This window comes from Diorhabda carinulata, chromosome 9, assembly GCF_026250575.1.
Source record: "Diorhabda carinulata isolate Delta chromosome 9, icDioCari1.1, whole genome shotgun sequence".
NCBI lineage: Eukaryota > Metazoa > Arthropoda > Insecta > Coleoptera > Chrysomelidae > Diorhabda > Diorhabda carinulata.
In genome coordinates this window covers 23,330,097-23,357,275 of record NC_079468.1, presented here as the reverse complement: position 1 = coordinate 23,357,275, position 27,179 = coordinate 23,330,097, and the positions used below count along the sequence as shown (strand labels likewise).

The 27,179-nt window shown below is 33.6% G+C and overlaps 1 protein-coding gene across 2 annotated transcripts; it reads right to left on the bottom strand.

The window, feature by feature from the left end:
- Positions 1-1,113: 1,113 nt before the first annotated feature.
- LOC130897915 (nuclear receptor subfamily 2 group E member 1) lies at positions 1,114-14,640 on the bottom strand. 2 transcript variants are annotated; one of them, XM_057806899.1, is made up of 4 exons: positions 14,541-14,640; positions 11,374-11,607; positions 7,740-7,957; positions 1,114-5,117 (listed from the first exon to the last, which is right to left on the bottom strand). In XM_057806899.1, the coding sequence occupies exons 1-4, from the start codon at positions 14,575-14,577 to the stop codon at positions 4,485-4,487; spliced, it is 1,122 nt and encodes a 373-aa protein (XP_057662882.1). In that variant the 5' UTR covers positions 14,578-14,640; the 3' UTR covers positions 1,114-4,484. The 2 variants fall into 2 exon arrangements, with proteins under 2 accessions (XP_057662882.1, XP_057662883.1); XM_057806900.1 differs by having other exon boundaries at positions 14,606-14,634.
- Between the last annotated feature and the right edge of the window lie 12,539 nt (positions 14,641-27,179).

Here is a 27,179-nt window from a genome sequence, read left to right as displayed (position 1 = left end):
CTCAAACTATACAACGTAAAGGACGTCATCAATCTTAACCTCAAATATCTACCGCGATTAAAAGGCGTCATCAAAGTTTCCAACAATGTTTTACAAACATAGAGCCGGATTTTTGCACCATGAATGAAACGTGGGTCCATCATTTCATACCATAAGCAAAATAACAGTCAAAACAAAGTATTGAAAACGAAGAAACGGCTCCAAAGAAGGCAAATACTGTTCCACCTGCAGGCGTCGGTTTTTTTGGGATGAACGTGGGATAAGTCCTAAGCTCTGTCTTCCTGATGCAAGCGACCACATCAAAAAGTTTGTTAGTGATGTTGAAATGATAAAAAGTTCATGGGATGAACTTGTAGTAGAATCAAACAACTTGAAAAAGGAACTACAATAAAGTGTTTAATTTGACCTCCAGCCGTTGCACGGCAAATATCTGTGTGTGTGTGTGTGTGTGTGTGTGTGTGTGTGTCATCCTCCATCATTTCTAGTACATTCGAGTCGCTTCTCTTTGTCATTAGGTTTGAGAGCCTGCACGAGTTCTAAACTGTAGGGCTTGTACTGCAAACGCCGTCTCAGAACTTTCCATACAGTTTTTTGGAGTATTCCAAGTTCTCTATTAGCTTGGGCTGCGATCAAAACTGTCTTCTATCCATCTAACATCATCTTCTGAGACACGCGGTCGGCCTGTGCTTTTGCCTTTACACACAGTTCTAGTTTCTTTAAATTGATTAAACCAACGAGTAATGCTTTTTCTAGTTGGCGGTTTAATACCAAAATCAGCACGAAATGCCCGCTGCACTACAATTTGCGTCTCATTTCTTGCGAATTCAATAACCCAGAATACCTCGTGCTTCACAGTCGCCATCTTATAACTGGCGGTGACAGAAAATGGCGGCCTATTGTCGCGGGAACTCTAGCGGCCGCTTCTGGAACCATCACCGCCTGCCCACACTTTATTTATGTAGCGTTTGTACATTATTAAATAAGAATTTTCAAAAATTGGTCCGTCATTTAGAATAACCCTGTAGTTTAAGAAATCTAGTTCAATTTTTTTCATTAAATTCATTCCAAAAAAGCAAAATAGTAAAAACTGGGTTATAAAAAAAAACAAAGAACAAAAATAAATCATATATTACACATCATTTCTTTTACAAATTATATAACAAATGTTTTTTATACAAATTCTCAGAATTTATATCTAAAATCATGAAAAAATATTCTCTTCTATGTACAATAAAGCTATTGACCAGCAAACTATTAGTTTGACGATATAAAACTCTCTAAAAATCTATATATACATCACAGTACTAAATTACGAGGATTATCCCAGAAGTACCTGGTCTGACTTACAGATGGCGGTAATTACTTGAAAAATACCCATCGTATTTGACGGTACTTAACCTATACATCATATGTCACAAGTTTTAAGACGCCATGTCGTTTAGTATCTGTCAGCCGTCAATAGTGAAAGTTTTCATTGAAATTGTAAACATAGAAAACTCTGGCCATTGCTATGTGTTTTAATTGAAAGGCTTTACCTCAAACACAATGAAAAAGAAGTAGATTCTACTCTGGTGAGACTGATCCTTCTTTATCAACAATAAAATATTGGGTAGCGAAGTTTAAACGAGACCGTACGCCCCGCGAAGACCAACAGTACAATGATCGACCAAATGAGGTGACGACTCCAGAAATGTTGAAAAAAATCTACTAAAAACTACTGGATGATGGTCGACTGAAAGTGCGCGAGCTACCAGACATAGTAGGCATTTCAAAAAGTGCAGTACATCGCATATTTAATAAAAATTTGGTCTTGAGAAAGCTGTGGGCAATATGGTTGCCGCGTTTGATTACAGTGATACAAAACCACTTCTGGAACCTTCCTCGCACAACATAATATTTCGACAAGTGACAATCATATCAATTCCTATTTATATATGTATATTATGACGTATTTCCACCAAGAGAACAGAACAATAACAAAACACGAACTGTTCATATAAACAGTTTCGTTTTGAAGGTGTTTCAACACTGTTGGGTCCAAAACGGACTGTGTGTTTACACCAATCACGATCAGAAGTCAATGATGAAAACTGTTTATATTTTGTTTTAGTTTCATTTCAATGTTGTAAGAAAAGTTTACTGCTGAAAATATTTAGGAGAAACCATTAAATACGAGTTTTACAACTTTTTGCATTACTATATCTCAGAAACAGTGCCTTGTAGAAAAAAAAGTATTGGTACGTTTTTTGTAGATAATTTTATGATCTACAATTTTCATTTGAAGTATTTTTATGATAAAACTCACCGTTTTGCTAAAAATTGCGAAAAACTTTTGACCTTGAATAAAATTTGTTTAAATTGTATTTTACTAACTTTTTGAGTCATTATATCTCAGAAATAGTGGCTCGTAGGCAAAAAAGTATTAATACGTTTTTTATAGATAATTTTATGATATACAATTTTTGTCTGAGGTATTTTTATGATAAAACTCACCATTTTGCTAAAAATTGCGAAAAACTTTTGACCTTGAATAAAATTTGTTCAAATTGTATTTTACGAACTTTTTAAGTCATTATATCTTAGAAATAGTGGCTCGTAGGAAAAAAAAGTGTCGATACGTTTTTTGTAGAGAATTTTATGATCTATAATTTTTGTCTGAGGTATTTTTATGATAAAACTCACCATTTTGCTAAAAATTGCGAAAAACTTTTGACCTTGAATAAAATTTGTTCAAATTGTATTTTACGAACTTTTTAAGTCATTATATCTTAGAAATAGTGGCTCGTAGGAAAAAAAGTGTCGATACGTTTTTTGTAGAGAATTTTATGATCTATAATTTTTGTCTGAGGTATTTTTATGATAAAACTCACCATTTTGCTAAAAATTGCGAAAAACTTTTGACCTTGAATAAAATTTGTTTAAATTGTATTTTACTAACTTTTTGAGTCATTATATCTTAGAAATAGTGGCTCGTAGGAAAAAAAAAGTATTAATACGTTTTTTATAGATAATTTTATGATATACAATTTTTGTCTGAGGTATTTTTATGATAAAACTCACCATTTTGCTAAAAATTGCGAAAAACTTTTGATCTTGAATAAAATTTGTTTAAATTGTATTTTACTAACTTTTTGAGTCATTATATCTCAGAAATAGTGGCTCGTAGGAAAAAAAGTATTGATACGTTTTTTATAGATAATTTTATGATATACAATTTTTGTCTGAGGTATTTTTATGATAAAACTCACCATTTTGCTAAAAATTGCGAAAAACTTTTGACCTTGAATAAAATTTGTTTAAATTGTATTTTACTAACTTTTTGAGTCATTATATCTTAGAAATAGTGGCTCGTAGGAAAAAAAAAGTATTAATACGTTTTTTATAGATAATTTTATGATATACAATTTTTGTCTGAGGTATTTTTATGATAAAACTCACCATTTTGCTAAAAATTGCGAAAAACTTTTGATCTTGAATAAAATTTGTTTAAATTGTATTTTACTAACTTTTTGAGTCATTATATCTCAGAAATAGTGGCTCGTAGAAAAAAAAGTGTCCATACGTTTTTTGTAGATAATTTTATGATCTACAATTTTTGTCTGAGGTATTTTTATCATAAAACTCACCATTTTGCTAAAAATTGCGAAAAACTTTTGAATTTGAATAAAATTTGTTTAAATTGTATTTTACTAACTTTTTGAGTCATTATATCTCAGAAATAGTGGCTCGTAGGAAAAAAAGTATTAATACGTTTTTTATAGATAATTTTATGATAAACAATTTTTGTCTGAGGTATTTTTATGATAAAACTCACCATTTTGCTAAAAATTGCGAAAAACTTTTGACCTTGAATAAAATTTGTTCAAATTGTATTTTACTAACTTTTTGAGTCATTATATCTCAGAAATAGTGGCTCGTAGGAAAAAAAGTATTAATACGTTTTTTGTAGATAATTTTATGATCTACAATTTTTGTCAGAATTATTTTTATGATAAAACTCACCGTTTTGCTGAAAATTGTGAAATCTACAAGGCACCGTCAACATTTTTTTTACCTTTAACCTTGAATAACATTTCAAATTCTATGTTCAATGACAAATTTTATAATTCTCGTGAATATTTGAGTACCGGAAGATATTTTCTAAATCACCTTTTTCCTCGATACCGCCTCTCCATTGAAGAAATGTCTTGGTGGAACCTCTCATCGTGTTCGTCGCTCACAGTACCTAATTTTACTCGAAGAAAATCCCGATGGGAGTGCATGACTTTCAAGAAACTTCTTATCGGTTTGAGGTTTATAAAACTTCAAATCAAATTGTGAGTAGGATCAGTTTAACCTTAACGTTCAAAATAATTTTGAAAACCAGGATCCAACTTTCAACGTGTTTGTACACTCATCAGGCAGGTAATATATCAGTGTTTGTACACTTTTATAACCACGCAGCTTTGTAGCAACATCGTGTAAAGTGTATATTTCAACAGATATCACATATTTGTTTGAGATTTGTACATGTCGCTTAAAATTCTCTGTATCGGTATATTCCCGATGGATTTTCTAAAAAATAGTTCTTCTATCGTTTCCCCTGTGACTTTTTTCAAAGTTGGAAGGAGCAATAGGAGTTTGCCGAATCTCAAAGGTTGTCCAGGATGCGTGCTGGTAATATATTTGTTTAAAGTTAGTTGAGTTTCGTCTTGAATGGCAGCTATTTTCGACGGTTCGTTTAATAATTTAGTACAAGGTTTATCAAAATTTGTTTTAAACAAAATTGTTGCCTTCAAACAAGAATATTCTTGAGGATCTATTTGGAATTGTCGGATGTTTACCAGTATATCTTGAAACTCTTGTACCCTTTGGAGAAAGTTTGTACTAGTTTCGAACGAAGGGGGAATTAAATGTGGCAGATAAGTCAAAGGAAGGAATTGTGACGCTCCTAATACAAATAACTCCCTCCAGCTTTCTTCCAAAAGGAGTAATTGGTCAGATAGTGATAGGGATGTGAATGACGGAAGAGTCCTCGTCCATTGTATATTCATGAACAATAATCTGGCTGCTGCTTCACAAACTACTGAAGAATTCGTTACCGTCGGTGGTGATATTGGTCGTAGAGGAAACGGAAACTGGAAAGAATATAAATATTAATAAATATACATTTATTTGTATTTGTATTTACGAATACAGAGGGTTCAGAGATCCGGCTATTGAATAACGTAACAACATAATACCCTCCCTTCGCCATGTACCTTTCCATACGTTTTTTCCATTGATCGAAGCAGTGCCGGAAGTCTTCTTTGGAAAAGCTCTGCTCTACCGCTTTCATCGACTCAAATCGGATCCCTTTCAAAGCAGAGATTTTGGTCAGAAGTCAAATTTTTTGGCACTAACTTTTGTCGTGTATAGTTCCTCGTGTAAAATTTTTCTAGTGGCGTTTACCATCTTGGTAATCATCTGGATACTTATTCGACGATTTGACGCACAATTCGGTTGATTTTGGTCACTGTTTTTGGAGTTGAAACAATCTCAGAACGACCTGGGCGCCGGTCATCTTCAGTGCTTTCTCAAAGAACTCAAACCACTCAAAAACACGCGTACGAGATAGAGAATTGTCCCCATAGGCCTTTTGTAACAATTTATAGCATTCAATCGGATAATTCTTTTCAATTTGAGATTGACATGGTTGACATAGTGACGGAAACGTGTTTTGGAACGTGTATAGACAAAATATCTAGATACCCAACGTTTAGGACGCCCTCTAGGCGGACAGTCTCGTTATTTAATAGCCAAACCTCGTACATCTAGTAAATAGAATGTGTTCGCAAAAATTTCGCGTTACTGATAAGTCTCAACAAGCTTTTCGAAAAGTTTTTGTTTTGGAAAAGGTCTCAACATGAGTTTTGCACCGTCATAAAATTTTTGACTCAAGCAGGATTAACAAAAACACAAATTTTGAGATTTTTGCCGGGAGGATCAACGAACGAACTACTGTACATGAATGAGATTTGTTAGATTCAACACTCATCATATTGCTCTGATCTGGCACCGTTTGATTATTTTTTTTCTCGTAAAACTAAAATTCGAATTATTAGAGAAATATATTTAACAGTAAAGATGAAATTAAAGAGCCAAAGTATAAAAATTTTGACTCTAGAAGCTTTAGTGAGTGTTTGAGATTGAAGACAGATTATATTGAAAAATAATCACAGTTTATTTTATCTACGACCTTTTTTTATATGTTAGGCTAAGAATTCAGGGACTAAGTACGTTGTTAAAAGGTTTTGTGTATTATTTCGAGTGAATATTGGGTGGAAATACTTCAATAAACGAGTGAAATGAAAATTAACGAAATTATCATTTGCAGTGATGCCAACTGGTGCATTTTCTACTTAAAGTCAATGAAAAACTTTTTGAGTCATTATATCTCAGAAATAGTGGCTCGTAGGAAAAAAAGTATTCATACGTTTTTTGTAGAGAATTTTATGATCTACAATTTTTGTCTGAGGTATTTTTATGATAAAACTCACCGTTTTGCTAAAAATTGCGAAAAACTTTTGACCTTGAATAAAATTTGTTTAAATTGTATTTTACTAACTTTTTGAGTCATTATATCTTAGAAATAGTGGCTCGTAGGAAAAAAAAAGTATTAATACGTTTTTTATAGATAATTTTATGATATACAATTTTTGTCTGAGGTATTTTTATGATAAAACTCACCATTTTGCTAAAAATTGCGAAAAACTTTTGACCTTGAATAAAATTTGTTCAAATTGTATTTTACGAACTTTTTAAGTCATTATATCTCAGAAATAGTGGCTCGTAGGAAAAAAAGTATTCATACGTTTTTTGTAGAGAATTTTATGATCTACAATTTTTGTCTGAGGTATTTTTATGATGAAGATCACCATTTTGCTAAAAATTGCGAAAAACTTTTGACCTTGAATAAAATTTGTTCAAATTGTATTTTACTAACTTTTTGAGTCATTATATCTTAGAAATAGTGGCTCGTAGGAAAAAAAGTGTCGATACGTTTTTTGTAGATAATTTTATGATCTACAATTTTTGTCTGAAGTATTTTTATGATAAAACTCACCGTTTTGCTAAAAATTGTAAAAAACTTTTGACCTTGAATAAAATTTGTTCAAATTGTATTTTACGAACTTTTTGAGTCATTATATCTCAGAAATAGTGACTCGTAGGAAAAAAAATATTGATACGTTTTTTGTAGAGAATTTTATGATCTACAATTTTTGTCTGAGGTATTTTTATGATAAAACTCACCGTTTTGCTGAAAATTGTGAAAATCTACAAGGCACCGTCAACATTTTTTTTTTACCTTTAACCTCGAATAACATTTCAAATTCTATATTCAATGACAAATTTTATAATTCTCGTGAATATTTGAGTACCGGAAGATATTTTCTAAATCACCTTTTTCCTCGATACCGCTTCTCCATTGAAGAAATGTCTTGGTGGAACCTCTCATCGTGTTCTTCGCTCACAATACCTAATTTTCTACTTAAAGTCAATGAAAAATGTTTGAAAATAAGTTTCTCTTTTAAAAAACATTTTTCCATCGTAATTTTCGAACAGATCGATCTTATTTACACAAATTTAAAGCAAGAAAAATATTTTTTGAAGGCGTGAGTGTTTTGGACGAACTTTAAAGTTAAATTGTGACATTTTGATATGAAAAATAAAAACCGTAAGATCATCGGGATATAATATGAAAAAAAAATGATATTTACCCGTGGAAAACTGACTAAAGTATTACAAAGAAACCCGGCGGGCGCAATAAATCCGAAAGGACCCTCAAAAACGGGTGGAGTTGAAGGTTTGGGCATGGCCAGATTTAAAGCGCTGACAGGTGGTGATGGCATCATTCTCTCTCTAGCTTCATTGAAGAAATTTGACATTTGTTGTCGTCGCAAAGTCGAGTTTCGAGGTCCCCTCTCGTGCTGCACGGCTGTAACAACAAATATTAAATTCACTAAAAGGTCTTTTAAGGATAATAGAGATAGAAATAAAAAAAAAGTATTTAGAGCATCTGCTGTCACATACGAGAGGTTTTATAATGCTTAAGATTTATATTCGTCGATTACACCAGCGGTTTTGTCAAGAAAAACCATTCACCAGCTGACCCGACTGACCTTGTCTTATCTAAACTACGAATATTGAATTCCAAGTGGTTTAATAAGGAAATGCTTCGTATGAAACATTTTTCCATTAAAAGGATCCGTGGAATCGAAACTTGGATCTTCCTTTACAAAATTGTGGCCTCTATGACGACGTTCTTCATAAAGAAGTGGTAATCCATCGAATTTAAAAACTTCTTTGGATAGTTTACCAACTCATCTCGGTCGGTAAGTATTTTGACATTTCGATTTTGGTCGTCGCAAGTTCATTTTTAAATTGAGCGTTCCACACAAAAGTCTTCGTCGGTTGACGTTGATCGTGGTATGACTGATGAGTGCACAACAAACCCGCATCATTAAATCGTTAATTTAATTACAAAATAATACGTTTTATCAAATTTTTCTTCCATATTGTCAAGATCGAAACGGTGTTTTACAAACCAAAAAGAATAGTGTCCCTCATTTGTTTATTTCGTACCCGAAAGTACCGGCGGATATTTTTCGATGTTCATGATTGCAGTTTAGTCCCTGTGATGCACAAGAACGTGCTGTAATTCATGCTTCATAGTTTCTTTCTTTCAAATTAAGATTTGTAAGTCTTCAAATTGATAAAACCAAAGTGCTATCGGTTGAAATTCGTGCTTGAATCTTTCTTTTGTCAAAAGTAACAGTACCTCTGCCGTAGAATGAACGTACCGTGAACTTTGATGATAAAAAACCTCATCCACTGAAGATAAACGTGATCGAAGACTCACGGATCCAAAGATAGCAACTCAGATCGATAAATCTAAGAATCTGCTTTGGAAAACTTCTACAGAGACAGATTAAGAGAAACTGGATTTTATGGAAGCGTGAATAAACTTTCAAGGCGTCAAAATAAAGGAAAAATTGGATGTATGAATGGTGGGAAAAAGTTTTATGGAGTTAACTCTTTTATTAATAACTTCTACCATTTTCAACACCGCTACTTTTCGTTTCGATTCCTTTTGTTGTTTGGTGTTTGTCCAATGTAATATTTCAAGCAAAATCTTCAAAAAAATACAACAAATTCCATAATCTTTACCATATTATAGTTCCTAGGGCTAGCAGGACGAACTTCCTTCGACACCTAGATACTTTTCTGCCATACATATCCTTAGCAGATTCCTAATCGTGCTAAAACTCTTCCTCACATTCCGATTTTCCCTTTCCAAATTTTTTTGAGGCCCTGTTTTCGCTAGCAATGTCTTCTTCATCGTTTTTTGAAACTCCAGGAGAACTGTCGTCTAGGATTTTGTCTAAATCACTTCGGCTTCATCAAACAATTGCGTGGTAGTTTCTTCATAGTTTTAATCACCATAACACACCCCTAGTTATTATTTATAATGTAAAAAATTCACACTGAAAGGAAGGTAGTTTATCAGATAAGGGTTGATAAAGAAACTAACAAATATACCAAAAAAAAATCGTGTTTATGAACCTTTGGACGTAAAAATTACCCAAGCAATTACCAGATTCATACAAAACGTCCTTAAATAATAATAAATTGATTGAAACAAATAGTAGCATCTGGTTCGAGAGGGTAGAATTAATACTACACTTACTAGAAACTTTTTTTAATTGTTTCTCGATAAAACAAGATCAAACTGTTATTTCTTATTATTTTACGCTTCAATTTAAGTGGTACTTGATTGTAAAGTCATGTAGATTCAATAATACGAAAATCGTTACGAGTAGACAAAAGATTTGACTAATTCTTATGTACTGTTGGCAACGTCGATTGTCTCAAGATGTATTTAATGCAGAAGGGTTGTAAAATGACATTGATTTTGTAATTTAAAACATTTAAGTCTGATTATTATATATGGTTTCAAAAAACTTTGTCCGTGTTAGTTCATTTCGAGCTAGGCCACGAAAAATACTTTTCATTGAAAGAGGCTTCCGGTTTAACGAGCATCGTGTATCGAAGTGATTCGATTTTTTTCGAGAGCTCTATGTAGAGCAAAAAGTGCCAAAACTCTTGTCACTTTCACGAAGACTGTTCCAGGAACCTGATGGTGAGATCAATCGCACCGCTACAACATCGTGGTGTACTCTACAAAAGGCAAGTTCCAGACTAGAATATTTTCCTCATTTCTTCGAAACAACCTTATCAAATTTAAATAAAGTTTAACCTTACTAGGAAAAACCTGACGAGGTCCACGCTAGCACCGCATCAGGATAACCCTTCATTAGATAAGGTAATCATGATTAGAACAGTCCAGGTCAATCCTTAAGTTAAGTAATCCTGATTGAAACCTAGCAAGGATCTTATAATCCTGATAAGAATTTGATGAATTAGCTCTGATCAGGACCATATAAGGTTATCCTAATAAGGTTTTCGTGAGGTTATACTGATCTTTAGCCTATCAGGTTGCGGATTTACCTGATTAGGTTATTAACGAGTCCTTACAAAACATTTTAGTTGAGTAATAGTCACAGTGGTTGCAAAATAAAATAGTATATCTCGAAAAAAGTAAATACAGCTACAGATTTCAATAAAATCAACAAAAACCTTTGAACGAACTTGAAAATATGAACTGCACTTTTTGTAATCATTTCTGTATCCTGTGAGAACAAATCGAAGCTAATTTATCGATTGGAATTTATTTGGAATCTGTATTTTTATGAGAATTTCAAGAATGCAAAGTTTTGTCCTTGTCCGAGGAAGAGTTTCGGTTCTGTGAGCTTGTTACTGTTTTTTTTTTTTTTTACCTTGGACAAGGAGCTGGCAGGACCTATGAACCCTCTTTGGGACGACGAAGAGGATGAAGATATCTGCAGCAAAAACGAAATGCGTGGCCACCTGGAAAACATCTATCAGATGCAAACTGGTTGTAGATGATGAAATTATACATCAAATATCAGGATACGGCGATGTCGAAGAAACCAAGCGGCAAAAGCAGCAGGAAACTCGGTTTACAATCTTCCGAATCAAATATATCGAAATCGAGATCAAATCCGGAACCTACAAGGTCAGGGATAGAAGCGTTGATATTGGAAAAACCTGTAAAATTGAAAACGTAAACGGATATTGGGAAAGAAATAGAAAGTGGAACGAAGACATAGAACGAATGAATGACGACGGAATGGTCAAAACAACTAGAGACAAGTCGAAGTTAGGGCGCCGAAGCGTTGAAAGACTTCGCAAGAGATTGAGCGACAACCTCTTTTAGTTTAATTTGTTTGAATATTGATTGTACTTTTGGAATTGAATAAATAGGCTCACCATCTTTATTCATTCCGGCTTCTTGACATTTCTGTAATCTGCACGCCCGGCATTGATTCCTATGGGTTTTATCTATAACGCAACTTCCTTCTTCTTTAGCTTTGCAAACGTATTGTCTGTTTCTTCTAATAGATCTTTTGAAAAATCCCGCACATCCATCGCAAGCGAAAATATTGTAATGTTTTCCGGAAGAAAAGTCTCCGCATACTTTGCAAGGTATATCCAAAATTCTACCTGGAAAAAAAGGAATTATCATTATCTGATTGGAGACTACCAATTTGTACAACATTATACCGAAAATTGATTCCGTGGAATTTTCGATTTTGTTATAATATTGACAACCATTTAAGGATTTTTGCGACGGTAAAAAGTATCGATTAGATGGAAATTGGACGGCGGAAAAATTGATTTAAAAGATTGAGATGTAATTATGAGGAGAAAAGGTGGTTAGGTTAGGTCATTATTGACCAATGGCGAGCTGCCCGAGATTCTATACGACGAAATTAAGTTTTAGCATTAAGTTTCGTGGAAATAAACCAACGTCGTAGCAACAAACTTTCTAAATCTATTAAAAAATTGTTTCCAACAATGATCAATGTCTGTATCTGCCCACAGACTTGCAACGACGGACCTTAGCTTGTGTCAACGCTAGGAAATCCGACCTTGGCTAACCCATAATGGCCCAAGCCTGGGTAACTTCCATCCCATATTCACCCAAGCCTGATTAGGACCAGAGTTGTACGTACTTGGCCCAAGTCTTGGTCTATATTGGGCCTATCGGAATATCCTATAAGGGATTATCAAATACTTAACTTTTGAGTAAAGATCTACGTTTAAAATATCACTATGTAGATTTGTGGCATCCTATTATAGACGAAATGAATTTTAAATGACTCCATTATGTAGAATTATTCATTAATTTCATTCGAAATAATCCTGTACGTCTAATTAACTTCCTTTTCCTTTACACCTCGTATATTATAAGGATTCTATTAAATAAAAAAAATTACAACAGTGTAATATAAGAGTTCAATGAATTATCTACCCCCTGATTCAATTCAACATCCCTTGTGTATATAGTTTTGTTTTCATCAGTTACACCAATATTATTTATTAGAACAGCAGGAAATTGTCCTTTTTGGTTCTATTATACGTACTGAAGGAGGCAGTTCCTAATTCTTTCACGGATCTATCAACTTCCGTTTTACTAATTGTTCTTTTAAATTCCACCACACCGATTCAAGTGTACGCATTTCCTTTCAGCTAATAAACAAGTGGATAAAACCCACCCAAAAAGTTTATAAAATAAACATAATTTACCCAAAAAGAAACAAATTCACTCAATAAATCGAGTGACTGACACACAGATGGCGCTATCATTATCAAATCGATATGACGTTTACGAAGTACCGACTTTCAAAAAACTATGTGTCAAATGTCACGACATTTCGATTAATCAGAAAAAAGTGACAGTCATTTGAGTGAAGCATTGCTTACTGATGAAAAAAAGACTGTATAAGCTTAGCAATAGCTGTAAAAGATCTGATTCAGGACTACAACAGCTAGAAATAATGCAAGAAGTAAGAAATGTAAACATAAGTTAGGTTAGGTTAGGTTCTTGTAAACACCGTATTGTCAGATTTAATTTTGCACAACAATAATGGATTGGAGTCGCGTATTTTGGTCTGTTTACAATCCAGACTCGAATCTCATTGAACAATAAGAAATTCTAGGGATCTTCGTGGTGTATCGGTACAGGAATGGGACAGTTTTCCATGGAATGTAATCCAAAGCATACCATCGCTGTTTGCAACTACCAGAGGAGGAAACACTCGCTACTAAACGCTTTAAATTTCTTTTTTATAACATTTAGGCATCAATAGAAATCTCTCCACTTTCCATTATCCTCCAAAGGACACCATTTATATTCGATTCAAGTTGTTTCCTTGTTTGCTTATCCTCTGCAATATTTTCGGCATGATGCAGTCTCATATTTATTAAGGGTTCTGTTCGACCTACTCATCTGGTCGGAGATCTGCCTCTTGGACTTTTTCCCTTCTATGATTCATCCTTCCATCGTTTTTGATCTTCTAGTCATATGTCTGCAGATACACACGGTTTGTTCTGGTACCAATAGAGATGCAGAAAGTTTTTTTTGAAAGTTGTGCAAAGACAAAGTATTTACGAACCATCTATATCGTTTTTTTCAAATTGAAAATTTTCTAAAGACAATAAAAGTTATTATTAGGGGTCTAAATGAATTTCCATTCCAATTAAAGTTCAATTGAACCGTCGAGATAATCATAATTCAAAGAAAGACGCAGGAAAAAGGGAAAAGTAAAAAAAAACGTCATATATCTGATTGGGTAGTTTTTTGAATTGTAGTTAAAATTAATACTTACTGGAAGAAGTGGGTGATTGGGGTTTCAAATGCATATTATGCGTATCAACGTTCCGGATATCAACACTTTGCACATTAGAATTAAACATGTCCATCAAGAAACACCGTGGTTCGAAAATTTGCACACCTACACACCGCAGTCGATAAAAATTGTAACTGATGTTTGAAAAACTTGGGGTATCTTTCAAAGTACCTGCATGTGTATGAATCCCTTTTGACTTAAGCCGAAATTCGCCGTTCGATTGGTTGGGGGTTTTAAAAGGGTCGTATAGGCCACGCCTGACGAGGAGTCTTGCACTTTAGGGTGGGATTTCAAAGTTTTCGTTTGTGACTAATACTGACCAAAATTGTGACATTTCCGTATCGTATTCTACTAATTTTTTTATATAATTTTAATTCTATACGACAAAAAAAATTAGTAGATTTAGTCAATATATTTAAACTTCAATTCACGTATTCCTAATCGATTTATCCAACTAACAGATCCTGAATTTAGATTGAAAAAGCATTGAAAGAAAACATATTTCCCACTAAATTAAAATCTAAAACGCTCAAAAACAGAAGAAGTTGTATTTGAAGTACCCGATTGTGATGCTGTTTACATAGGGCAGACATCTCAGTATCTAGAAAATAGACTAAAGGATCATCGATACGAAAAAAACAAATAAAATGGTTAGGGTGATGTATTAAATAATATAAATACGCAAATTTTATTTACAATTGTTTTAATTTATGCGTTTTAGAAAAGTATGAATCAAATAATTACCTTCACCAATTATTAGCGCTGAAGTATCTTTGGACATGTTTTTATAATCGCGTTTATCTACTTACGTTTAAAATGAAAAAATGAAACCATTTCGTGATTTAATGTTTGCTCGCTGCACTAATATAGAAAAAAAAATTGAATCTGAAATAATATACCTTGATATTTATGCGGATTTTCAAGTGGGATCAAGAGTCAATTCATCTCGAATTCCTAAATCACAATATTGATAAGCGATTATCTTGTAATTTTTAATTCTATTATCATATTGATTGATCTTTCCACTTTACTTGCTTATAAGTCAACAGATAATGGATATTTATATAAAAAAAAATGAAGTTTCGACTTTAATTCAGTCAATCGTTTATATTTAGAAAGTTAAAATTAGTCAAGAGATATGTAGCGTTGAAGTGGAGCGATTGCTACGTACTACAATAGATGCAAATAAAATAAAAAGACGTCCTGAAAAAGGATTTAAATTTTCTACTAAGTATAATTATACGTACGACGATGAAGTAGAGTTTGAAACAACAAAGAAAATACGGAAATTTCGGAAAAAAATATATTTAGCTCCATACACAGCGATGTTCAATCAATTCGATACTTTTTTTATAAAAAATCTTTAACGACCGAGTAATTTTTTTATGTTCGGGTACAGAAAATAATCCGAGGGGCCAAATCAGGCGAATAGGGTGCATGAACTGGCTATTCAAACTTTAATGCGGCCGTTTTTGTTTGATTTCTTCGGTCAACGTTGTATATAATATTCGCCTTTTGTCAAGATATCCCCCCAAAAAAACGACGCCATGATCTTGCCAGTTTGGAGATTCCAAAAGACTCAGAAAACAGAACGTAAAATTGCTGAACTCAGAAAAAGTATGTGAGTTTTGTAAATTATCAAATTTTGAACATTGATGAATTGTACTCATAAAAGAAGTAACAAAATTTTAGGAAATAAAATTTAATAGTACGAAAAGATATTTTTAAAAATTTAATGACCATTAGGATGTTGTTGAAGTTTAGATGGGTGTTTCCTGTAATAAAATTTCCTCAGCCTCACCCTTTCCCAGATATCACCCTCGAAAATTCATGTCATAATACATTATACGGGGGTGAATTTCGAATTACTTTTCACATCCAAATATTGATGTTTATGTTTAATTTTTTTTCTCCAACTATTGGTTTTTGGAAAAAAGTTTTGATACGAAACAAAATAAAGATTATTAGCTTCACCCCAACAGGAATATTAAAGAAAAAAACCCCTGGTTAGACTTTTGTGGATTGAAGAAGTTTTGTTTTAGCAAAAACCCATATTAATCATCTCCTACATTTGTTCAGCTCTACAGATCTTGACTTTTTGTATCCATTTTTGCTTTGGGCACCTTCTTCTTCTTTCGGCTTCATTCTCTGCTGCGGCAATCTGTCAATGTCCTCTAACCATTTTGCTCTTTCTTATCTTCTTCGTCATATTTTGCCTTCGGAAGGTTTTCCCTCTTGAGAACATATAGGGTGGTTCAAAAATGGTCTTTTATTGAAGGAAAACAATGCGACGTGATACAAAATTTAGGTGAAAGATTTGTATACGAAAATGTCATATCGAATATCAAAAAATTCGATTATATATTAGTTTCAAAAGGTATTCCAAGTATTTATACATGGCAATTTTCGTCCACAAATATGCTGTTGTTCAGAAACTAACCCTCGAGTATTATAAGGTGCAGAAAGGCTAATAACAAAATATTTTTAATATAGGGAATCAAATTGAAGAGGGGATACATATATTGACTGCGTGAGGGTATTAGGGTATATTAATAACTGCATTCCGTACAACGCGTTCCATATTTTTTTTTAAAACAATTCATGAGCGGATCCAACAGGATTCCGAATGGAAAAAATATCTTATACTTAGAGTTAAATAGTAGAAATCCATTTAAATCAATTAGTTTGATTGAAATAAACAGTCTACGCGATCAAATCTTCTTGACCACCAATTGTTCGTGCAATATTCAATGGAAATCATCCCCTGAATCTTACGTTATGTCACATGACGCACAGCTTCGTTGTTTTCTGGTACACCAGACGATTTTAGACGATCTACTCGAAGCTTATTCTGCAGCGAAGTGCGTTGATTGGTAAATTGATTCAATCCACGTCATAGAAAATGTTGGCGATTCAACTGTTTATCAAGATGAATGTTTCAAGTGTCAATGTCAAACAAATGTCAAACTTTATAATGTCAGATTTGACATATTCACATCAGTGTTGCCAACAAAACTTAAGTAGCACAGAGACGTAATAAAAAGTGTCTAAGATATGATGATTAAAATCTCAACATGATTGAGTTATATTTTTCTCGTGTAGTATTTATTATAGTTTATTCAAAATATACGTAATCGCACAGATTAAGGATGCAATTTTTTTTATATATAAAATTTACCAACAAGATTTTTTTACTAGATTTCGGAGCTTCGTACAACGTTATCAAGTCGAATTTTCGTAAACACACACATACATTAACACGTGCACACATATATACATAAATTCACACGTATACAAACATAATTTCGTGACTTTATCACTGGAAAAGGAGTTAATGTGCCCTTGCAATCAAAATATTTAATACAGGTATTCATTTCAAGGAAAAACTCATTCCACCCCTGACTGATCGATACCTGATTCAATTAATTCTAAGTAATTCAATGAAATTATACCTCTCCGATATACCCGATACACTTTTTATGAAAAACCAATATAACTGCATCCTTCTACCTTCTATACCCAGGCGAGACTTTTGGAATCATTCTGTTTCGGGATGTAAAGCGATTAGATCCCAGTGAAACTACGCAGTTTCTATAGATTCAGCTCGCGCGACGTATTTCAATCTTTTGTTGTATATATTTTTTGTGTATAATCTATTCCATTGAAAAATTCGTTTTTTTTTTATTTGTTTAACTACTTTTAGAACATCTTGTGTAGCTGGAAATAATATTAGACTAATTCCTACAAGACTATGATACAAAATTTAAAAATTTGTTGAAATATCAAATGGAATAATGTTTAATACAATTATAAATAGTTATTTGTATGCCAAGGACTGAAAGTACTCGTTCATAAAAGTAGTATTTCAGCCGCGGCGTGCACAACATTTTTTAAACGACGCATAACGTCCAAAACTTTTTCAATCACACCGAGGAAAGAAAATAAATAAAATAGAGAATTATCAACATCAGATGGCGTGGATTCCAGTAACTTTTCATCGCTGATATTTTCTTTTTTATCATCATTCATTGTTTTACATTAATTTAGATAAAACTAACAAATAAGTTAATGCAAAATCATCGAAGTGAAACTGTCAACTGTCAACATTGAAATTGTATACTCCAGAACGTTCCGAAAGCGTTTTGCAGTACGGGAACTGTCATTTTTACTACATGGAACGTTCAAAACGCAACTTTCGGTATGTGAATGAATACAGAACGAACAACTTTTTGAAATGTCGTCTTTTAAAAAAATATTTTGATGTTATAATGATACGCTTTCTATAGATGAATCACCGAACTCGGTTCGCTTGTAACTTCCCACGATATTGTCATTTGTTTCGGAAACAAATGACGCGCTTACGTTTAAATAACACCAACAAGCATCATCATCCCTTGTTTTAGATGCATCGGAACTCACACCATATGTTGAAATAGAGTCGTGAGACTCCATAGTAATTCGGAATACTATCATCTGTCATTGAATATTAGTGAATTCGTATCGATTTAAACGGACAGCCGATTAGTTTCATGTGATATACCCAGTTATCTAATAATTACTTAACAATCTGTTGATGAACGGGAAATGATGAACACGGTGAAAATGCGTGGGAATTTTTAGGGTTGAAGGGGTATGATTTATTGCGTGGGATAGATTATAACGAGCGAAACATTTAAAAATAAATTTCGAAAATCAAATTCATCTTCAGCTTGAAATACCTATTTCTTCAAAGAGAGTAGTTATAAGCTACTTTTTATAGTCCTTTTCTTCGTTTTCGTTGATTTATACAGGGTATATTGGCGAAATAACGCCGAAAAATTTGCCCGAAGTTAGGTAGAGGGGGCACTGGTATCAGCGTCATACCCCAGCTGGTTATCAGCATTGATCTCAATCTCTTTTTGTTCCTTCGGCTCGAGATATTGCTAAAAGGACAAAATTTAGAGACTCTAGAAAATATTTGAGTCGTTAAACGTTTCTGAATAGTAAAAACGTCGAATTGATGGGACATCCACTGTTTAGCGCCCGATGATTTCTTCTTATTCACGCAGATCAAAATTAAATTCAACGTCTACACTTGAAGAAACGGTTCATCTTGAAAATTAGTTATTATTGCATAAAATTAAATAAAAAATTCATATTTTTGAACAAAGTACTAAAATCCCTTTCCAGTAAGGTACTACACGACCCCATTTTCGAGGGGGTGCTTATAATTTAGATTGAAGATAATCGACCTGGTTTTTTTCACATACCCTCCCTCTACTAGGTATTTTCTATGAAATAAAATAATTTTCTCTTTTGGATAAAAGGTATATCTCAAGCGAAGTACATAACAAAACACGTATTAATATTTTTGGGAGGTTTGCTTTGAATTTAAGATAGAAAAGTTTTAATATCGATGGTTTCATTCCATGCCGTTCGTTCTGTATTCATTTACATACCGAAAGTTGCGTTTTGAATGTTCCATGTAGTAAAAATGACAGTTCCCGTACTGCAAAACGCTTTCGGAACGCTCTGGAGTAGACAACTTCAATGTTGACAGTTGACAGTTTCACTTCGATGATTTTGCATAACCTTAAATTTTTAATTTATTCGTTTAATCCGAAGTTTTGTCTAAATCAATGGATAACAATGAATGATGATGAAAAAGAAAACATCAGCGATGAAAAGTTACTGGAATCCACGCCATCTGATGTTTATAATTCTCTATTATTTATTTTCTTTCCTCGGTGTAATTGAAAAAGTTTTGGACGTCGTGTACGCCGAAATACTGTTTTGTTGGACTCGTCTACTAGATGTTGATAGAATTTCTGTAGATGTGATTGTGTCTTCGATAGAAATTGATGATTGATTCGTATTTGTGGTGGAAGAATATATTCTGTTAGCAATTTCAATGTTGTTTGTTATTGAGTCATCTAAATAAGCTTTTAGGTTATGCAAAATCATCGAAGTGAAACTGTCAAGTAGCTAGAGTCACTCCAGAGCGTTCCGAAAGTGTTTTGCAGTACGGAACTGTCACTTTCAGTACATGGAACACTCAAAACGCAACTTTCGGTATGTAAATGAATACGAAACGAACAACTTTAAGATGGCGTCGTCTAAAAATAACTATTATACGTAGTAACTTCGGAAACTTCTGTCAAAATACTACATAACATCTAATTTGAGTGGCTTATGAAATCTTTCGATATTTATGAGTCAATCTTTATAATTCAATTTATTTTGAAAGCTCTGCAGCCGTTCCTTGATCGTAATTAGGTTGATAAACGGTCAAGGATCAAGATGTATTGTTTTAAAACTATCTAATATCTATTAGTGTCTGTTATCTCATAATTCGACGGATGCTTTTATGAAAAACTATTTAAATGAACTCATCACCTTGAATTTCATTTTCGAATCCAAACAATAAACATATTCAACCGAACTCTCTCTCTCCCTTTCCCCTCTTCATATCTTTTAACAATAATCCTAGTCGGCCATGATTTCACTTTGTGTCTGTCCGTCCAACCAACAAATGAGGATCACAGGAGTTAGGTCAATCTCTTTGAAAACATCGTATCCAGGTGTGTCTCGGGATGCATCCCTTCGCCCTTCTTTCATACATCACCCTGACTTTACCTGACCTACGACGGATTAATTGCACAGAAGTTAAACTTCTTCTTCGAGGTATTGGTTCGTTAATGGTTCTGTAATAGTGTTCGGTTCGGTGCTTTGGCACAAATACCGAAAATATCGCTTCCGATTTTGCGTTCTAAATTAACACAGAAACAAAAACCAGGGTATATCTCAAGCGAAGTACATAACAAAACACGTATTAATATTTTTGGGAGGTTTGCATCGAATTTAAGGTAGAAAATTTTTAATATCGATGGTTTCATTCCATGCTATCTGAAAATTGTTCGTTCTGTATTCATTTAAATACCGAAAGTTGCGTTTTGAGTGTTCCATGTAGTGAAAATGACAGTTCCGTACTGCAAAACGCTCTGGAGTGACTCTAGCCACTTCAATATTGACAGTTGACACTTTCACTTCGATGATTTTGCTTAACCTTAAATGTCTAAATTAGAGTTACTCGAATCCACGCCATTTGATGTTTATAATTCTCTATTTATTTATTTCCTTCCCTCAGTGTAATTGAAAAAGTTTTTGACTCGTCCAGTCTGTCTTACGTGGATCAGTGGTTTCAATTTTGGGTGGGATATGGACGAAATTTTACCACGTTTCATAGTGGAAGGTTTGAAGTCTTGAAATTCAGACCATAAAATCATAAAAGTCCAGAGATTATTCAAATGCCAAACCAAATTTAATATATAATAATTTTTATTAATATATAGATATTTTTTGACACATTTTCATATTCGTTGATCCTAATAAAACCACCAAAATGTAAACTTGTGTTTTTTGTTGGTAATGACCATCATTTCAATCATTAAATGTCTTAGATATAGTTGAGAACAGTTTTTTATTGCTAAAAACGCATACTCAATTATAGTATATTGTTAATAAGTTAAATCATTGTTGTTTTGACTTCACAACCATTCCGTAGCTGTACCAAAAACATATTTTGGATTCTTGTGTCCCAATTCCCTAGGTGTTAGTGCTAGGTACTTACGCCTTTTAGCAAAATGTTTTAGCAACTATTTGAAACAGTTTAATGTCGTTTCTGGTTCGAATGTGCATTCAATACCTTTATGGACCTTCAAGGACGTTTATTCCTAGCAACTCTACATGAAAAATGGTGATAGATGCTCCTAGAGGTATGGAGAATGCTCTAGAAATGTCCTGGTAGAACTCCTTGCGCTAGCTTCGAACCGTCTAGGTACCAAAAAGATTTTTGTTAACCAATGATTTATATATACATTTAGTCCATTGATTTACAGCTCTATAGCCTGGATTAGCCTGTGGGCATTTCTAAATGCCTCTTTCTTCACCAATAGATAAAGAAGACGTGATAACTAGACAGTTTATCCTTTGAATCCTATTCAACAAGCTATTCCCTCGGCACCTAACCAACGTATTACATGAAACGCTGAACTGGATTGAACTGCAGCGGCGAGAAACGGAAAGAATCGGTGGATTATTGGTTTTTGTGTTTGAGAGTCAATCAAAACGTTAAAACAAATTATTTCATCGTTTATTTCAGTTGTAGTTATTTTTTTTTCTGCACCACATATAAAAAAGTGAAATGACGTCGATTTGCACATGGCCGTTACATCTCCTTCTGCCTTTATGACTTAATACAGGATTATTTTGTACAAGCCCCATTCCTAGCACGCAGTTAACCGAAAAGAAGGTCCTTGGTAATCACGTATTTAAGCCGAATCCCTTTTTAAAATTGATTGTTTAGGTCGGTGTATACAGCGAGGGGTTTTTAGACCTAGTCATATAATTATCCTCTTTAGGGTTGAAATCGAACTAATGTGCATAAAATTTAAACGGCACAAATAATTATTCGAAAATCTGTGATTAGAAAAATTTATTTACTTGAGAAAGACATCTATCGATCAAATTACCTATTTAATGATATTCCAATTTAAAAAACGAACTGTATATAAAGAAAACTATTCCTAATTTTTAATTTTTTACTTGTTATTACATCGTCTTTGTTTATATTCAGCTCAAATTGTATATTTAGATATTTTCGGACTGAAAAAATTCACTAAATCCAACTATAAACGATACAAAAATAGTTGATCCCGTTTCTATGATAGAGACAGATTTTTTATGACTTTGCCGAATCTTTTGGCAACATTGAAGAGTCATTAGATCATCTACAATACCATTAGTAACAGATTTGAGAAGCTGGAAGTCTATAAAAACATCTATGCTGATAACCTGAAGATTAAGAAGGTATCCACCACGAGGGACTACATATATAGTGAAGATTTGTAAAGTTCTTCATGAATCACCGTGTATATATTACACACACACTGTAAATTAGTTTGGAATGTGACCCTCTTCATGGATATCACCCCATCTTGTCTTCTTACCAACTACAATCTCCTCTTGTGAAAATAGAAAAAAAATCTTCGAGTAATGACTTGATTATAACCTAACTTCTACAACAACTACATAAAAAAAGCCTTTAAAATGATGAATATATCGTTTATAATGTAATAATCACAACTGGTTATTTTCCAGTTCCAATTCCAAAGGAAATTAGTTGAAACAATCCCATACCTAAACTTTGAAAACCTGCTGAGGAAGATACTTCCCAAAGACCATTCAGTTCACTTCCTAAAGTGTTATAGAAGGTGTTAAAAACCAGGATATTACCCATATTCACGTAAGACCTTTGATAAAGTGTGACACTTGTGAAAATAAAAATTCTTTTCCCTAAATCCCACAACTAATCAACGCAGGTGTTCCCCAAGGTAGCGTTTTTGGGTCCGCTAGTATATATTATATATGAAGTCGATGTACCCACGTTAGAGAACACACTTAGAGCAAAATATGCTGATGATATTGATTTACTAGCTTCACATCTTGATCCCGAAGCTGCATCATAAGTTCTTCGATCAAATCTTGAAACAGGCTACAGAAATTGTTAAAAATATGACGAATTAACGATCTATTCACGTGATCTTCATAAAAAAACGAGAAAACTGACCTTTGGTCGTGTTGGAATCCATATGGATAGGAGACTTTCTTGGAGGAAACTCCTCTTTATTAAAACAAAACAGATTTGGATTGAACTTAGAAAACTATGTTGGATAATTGGTGGAAAATCACAACTACGAGGTTATTTTTAGAAAAATTCTTAGCCCACTATAGAATCAAACAAAATTTTAACATATTCTCCTCTTAATTGCGAACCTGCAACGTCTCTAGACCTTTCAAAAAAAATGTTTCTTCTTGCTCTGCAAACCAGACCTCAACAGCTTTTATTATTACATCCTCGTTGGAGGAAAATTTACGACCTTTTAAGCTTATTTTCAGTTGAGGTAAGAGATGATAGTCGGACGGAGCCAAATCTGGTGAGTAAGGGGGCTGTTCTAGTGGCAACATGAGATTTGTGTGCAGGGGAGTTGTTCTGCAAAAACAAAACATCTTTGGATAGCTTTCCGCGTTTTTTCTCTTCAATTTTTTCCCGTAGTAATGTCGAATAGTAATTTTTCTACCCTTACCCAAAAAATCAATCATGATTACTCCATGGTAATCCCGAAAAACTGAAGCAAGAACTTTTCCAGCCGATTTTTGGACACGAAACTTCTTAGGTCTTGGAGAACTGGAGTGTCGCCATTCCATCGACTGTTACTTTGTTTCTGGATCGTAGAAACGTACCCAAGTCTCATCCAAAGTAACAATTCGGCTTAAGAAGTCTACATAGTTTTCAAATCGAACACAGATCGAACGCTTTTGGTCACAGAAACTGGCCTTCCCGGTTGGTCATCATCTTCAACGGAAAATTTACCTCTTTTGAAGCTTGCAGTCCAATTTTTCACGGTCGCATCCGAAGGACATTGATCACCAAGGGTATTAAGTACATCTATTAAGCACGGCTCGATACTCGATCGAATATTATCGAGAGATTTCACTCAAAAGTTCTGAGTCCTAGATGTCCAACATCAAATTAAAGTGACCAGTGAAAAATACAACGAAAGATTTCGGTTTAACTCAAAATTTTTGGTCAAGAACTAGTGTTGGAATGTATTATCCGACGTAGAATCAAAAAATGCACCCTATCAAACCTATAATAACAGATTTTGAGTTATTATATGGATGAGAACTTTTAGTTAAAAACAGTTCTTCGCGTTCACTATTATATTTTATTGTATTTCATTTTAAATGGACTAAAGTTAATTATGTAAAGCCCAGGGTTTTATTCCGTATTTATGCAAGTACACCTCTGTGATTGAACATCTTTACCCATCGTCCAGAGATCGCCAACAAAGGATAAGTTTTTGTTTGCGGTAGCAGCCAGCTTGTCAGTTCGGATCACTTTGATCTCAAATGTCAAATTTTTACGATTCTTTTTTTATTATACTTAATAAAGGATAAATGCGGACAAACCTTCTAATCCCCTTATTATTCAAAGAGATAACAGTATCTGTAGAATCCCTATCGGATGATATTCAATAAACTACAAAGAAATTTTATTTTTACTAATTTTACATTCTTTTGGTTTGTATTTTTTCTTCCAAAAAATGTGGCGATACAACACAAATCCAATAGCAATGTTGTCTTCGATAACTTGGCTGGATAATCTAAGGATTTAGTCCATCACCACAAAGAAGAAGAATGTTGTCTTCATAGTCCAGTCAAATTGGATTGAAAAAAGATAATTTTCGAAGAAAATTACGGATGCCACAAGTTTTTTCTTGTTCAGTATTCTACTATAGAATTTTGTATTCTATTTTTATATCACTACCTACAAAACTAGAAGTTATTAATTCATTAAGTTGCAGGAATTTTAGATCTTGTTTAACTGACGTACCACCTGGCTAGATGGCTTCCGCATTTTCCAAGTACTACCTCCGAAACATCATTTTGCATTCCGGGATAAAGAAGAAGTCACAAGGGGCTAAATCGGGTGGTATTTCAAGTTGATCGGACCAAAAACTAACGCGCAATACAACGATTTTCGTACACAAATAATAACTATGAATCTACGATGTTTAAAAACACAAATTCTAATTCGATTTGACAAAATCTTCTTCTCGGCCTTTCCGGAACCTCTCTAACATCTTATCCACGGTTGATTTCTTCAGAGAATTATCTCAGTAAACTTGGATGTTGATGTGGGCTGTTCGTCAATCAGAAAGAGCTCCCACTAAAAGGTTACAGCTATTGGATACAGAAAATGGACATCCAGAAGTTATCAGACTGTAAATTGGAACGGAGAAGACTGCTAGACTGTCGAGACGAGTTGCTAGACGTGGTATCGTAAACTGTGAGGTACCTTGACACCATGAAGTAGAAGATGTCGAAGAATTGCTTGAAGATGCTATTTGTACAGGAATGAAAGCTAAACCTCATATCCAGAATGATTTAGTCAAGTATCAATAAAGAGAAAACAAAAATGGGACTTATAATAGATAATTACTGCGAAGAATTTAACGGAGAAGAAGAATTCATGCAGCATCTGGTTTATTGGTGGTCTATTTTGGCAGAAAAGCGACGTCAACTGCTAGGAGACGAAACACTATTCTAGTACTTGAAGAAATAATAAAAAAAGTTCATTATGGGTTGTAAATACGTAGCAATATGTTTTAAAAGTCAAGTCGGTACTACCAACCTAACCTAGACCGCTTATGGTTCACTGGTAGGCTTGTTGTGCTAGTTTAGACCAAATTTTGGCACAATTATGACCGGTATAACACGTGTATGTGTGTTAAATAACTAACCCGTGGTTACTGGTAAAGTGAAAAGTTAAAACGGATGTAATAATTCATAAAAAAAACATCTACACGTTTTAGTAGATGGTACCTTTTATTTTTCTTTGCTTTTTCGAAAATTTGGCGTCTTCTTCGGTAGATCTACTGCGTTGTACCTCAGACTGATCCGCTAAACTTACAGATACTTTTGGTGGTGTAACACTAAGCTGTAGATGCGTACAGCATTTTGTTAACGCGAAACTTGGTCTTCAATTACACGTTTTTGAATTCTTTTTTTGCGATTTTCATGTAAATTGTTGTTTTTAAAAGCATTTTTTCATCTTCTTTACGTTGTACACTGTAAAACCGAAGCCTCCTAGTTCCAATCTGGTCATCTTGAGATCAATCCGGAATCCTTAGTCCTTCGGGGTGTTTCTTTCTGCTCCTAATTACTTAATAATATTTTCATTGATAACGTATACTTATTTACTAATGATTTAAAGGTTCGTTTTGAATAATATGATGAATAATTTCGAATAACTAAGTGACAAATCGTTTTTCAATTATTGTCGATTCACAAGCCCACATTTCATTCACAAAATCACCAATAGATATTTCTATTGATCGAATTCGTCAAGTTATTTCACGTCGCTTCGCTTTATTCGATGATTTGTCATTTTTATGTCAAACAAATTGTCCATACCATTGAACTGACATCAGAAGAAAAAGGTTTATTACCTGCCTTCTTGGTACCCACGCACAATCGATCATAGAGCATTCAAGTAGTGTGCTTCCTGTGTTAGAAACTGGTCCATTCCCTCTTTTGTGACCACTATATTAATATCTCGTTTTATAGAGAGAAAAATCTTAAAGTATTGGTTCATTCTATATACAGGGTATTTCGTTAATATAAGAGTTTTTACGTAAATTATCAAAAGACAACGTAAGCCATCATGGATGGACTTAGTCTTGAACATACTTATTTACTAACTTCATCTTTATGTCTACTACTACCCTATTGTTTCTTTTTTCATCGAGACTTTCTTCCTATTTCTCAAATAGTTTCTAT

Excerpts from the sequence above, each read along its gene's own strand:
- LOC130897915 (XM_057806899.1), bottom strand. The coding sequence starts at position 14,577 with ATGTCCAAAGATACTTCAGCGCTAATAATTGGTGAAG. Across the intron at positions 11,608-14,540 it reads AGCGCTAATAATTGGTGAAG|GTAGAATTTTGGATATACCT; the intron begins GTAATTATTTGA and ends CTTTTTTTCCAG. Across the intron at positions 5,118-7,739 it reads CTTTAGTCAGTTTTCCACGG|TTTCCGTTTCCTCTACGACC; the intron begins GTAAATATCATT and ends TATTCTTTCCAG.